General features: G+C 49.6%; 1 protein-coding gene across 1 annotated transcript in view; it reads right to left on the minus strand.

The window, feature by feature from the left end:
* The window catches only part of Fam3d (family with sequence similarity 3 member D), a 31,183-nt gene that overhangs the window by 6,268 nt on the left and 23,339 nt on the right, over nucleotides 1–1,576 (minus strand). Inside the window, exon 6 of the mRNA XM_013346796.2 lies at nucleotides 68–126. Coding sequence (XP_013202250.1) covers nucleotides 68–126 — 59 coding nt within the window. The remainder of the gene's footprint in view (nucleotides 1–67; nucleotides 127–1,576) is intronic.

The raw sequence follows: 1,576 nt of genomic DNA on the forward strand, positions 1-1,576 counted from the left end.
TTTTTTTTGCCGCAACTGACCATCGCCTACTCTGGAACCTTCTGTGATGACACCTGTGACCACTCACCGTTCACCAGCGCAATATTCAGGCCTCTGCCCACGTTGTTTCTCACTGGACTCATGATACTGTAGATGAAGAAGGGAAATAAAATAGGCCAGCGTTCCCAGGAGCAGAAGGAATGTTCTGCTTTTGTGAAGGGGACCTTAAGAGGCTTACTCCTGGGGCCCAAGGTTACTAGTGTTGTGAGAAATTTGATTATACTGTGTAAAGATAAGTCACTGTGATTGGCTTAATAAAAAGTTCAACAGTCAATAGTTAGGCAGGACTTTTGGGGCAGAGAAAATGCTGGGAAGAGGAAGGGTGGAGTCTCCAGGAGATTCCATGGACACGGAGCAGGTAACATGAACTTTACGGTGTAAAGGTTACCGAGCCACGTAAAATAACATAGATGAAAAGAAACGGGTTAATTTACGTTCTGAGAGCTGGTTAGAAACAAGCCTAAGCTACTGGCCAAGCTCTCATATTTGATGAGAAGTCCCTGTGTTGTGATTTGGGAATTGGCTGGCGGGGCAGAGCACGACTCCCTGCACATTAGGAAACACAGCTTGGGCTGTAGGATTTATCCCGGAAGCCTGTGGTGTGGGCTGTGTTCTTCGTGGTGAAGCCCTTTGGTCCATCACACATTTGGGCTAGTCTGCACAGAAAAGAGGCTGAGCCCCTACCTGGGACTTTGAGATGCTAGGGTAAAGTATTCCCCCACCCCAGGATGTAAGAAGCAGAAACTGGAGAAGTTTATCCATCCTAGAATGGCTGGTTCCCCTGTGGAGCCCAGCGGGGTTCCCACCGCTCAGGGTCTGCTCTCTCCCTCTTGAGGATGGCAGTACTTTTCCACTCCCAAGGCAAGGAGGAGACCCAGTCTGGGGATGCTCTGCTCTGGTCCTCGTGAGGTCCTAGGTTGGTGTTAATTTGTCAGAATGTGTGGTGGCCTCCCTCATCCACAGAGAAGTCCCATTTTCAGTGGAAGAAAAAAACAGCCAGCAGGAGAAAACAGAGCCAAGGACGGCGTGAGAGCAAGCTTGATGTGCAGTCTGAGCTGCTGGATCCCGCTCATCCTGAAGCTCAGAACTCTGGCTTCAACTACACAGTATTGATTGTGTAGATTCAGCATCATGTTGGAAAGACCCATCTGTTCTCCACGGCAGGATAAACTTAACTTTGAGCTTGGGAATGGGTACATAGATAACATCCACAGGGCATCCCTTACCCCAGAAGCCCAGCAACTTGTCTGTTGGACAGACATGCCTTCCGCTTGGCAGTTGTCCCTGTCTGAGCCTCACTTTTTTTTTTTCCCAGCAGGGACAACAGCAGCTCAACCCCTTGTGCAGGGAAGGGATGGGGGCAGCTTAGCAAGGGGTGGGCTGAGCTGGGAGCTCTTTGGCTGATGGTTATTTGTTCATGCACCTCCAGTCAAAGGTAACCTGGGAAAGGCATGGGCGGTTCCTTAAAGGCTTCCTCTGATGCCTGACTTTTCAAATGGGTGAGTAAGAAAGAGAGAGAGAGAGAGAGAGAGAGAGA

This window comes from Microtus ochrogaster, chromosome 6 (genome assembly GCF_000317375.1).
Source record: "Microtus ochrogaster isolate Prairie Vole_2 chromosome 6, MicOch1.0, whole genome shotgun sequence".
In the NCBI taxonomy this organism is placed as follows: Eukaryota; Metazoa; Chordata; class Mammalia; order Rodentia; family Cricetidae; genus Microtus; species Microtus ochrogaster.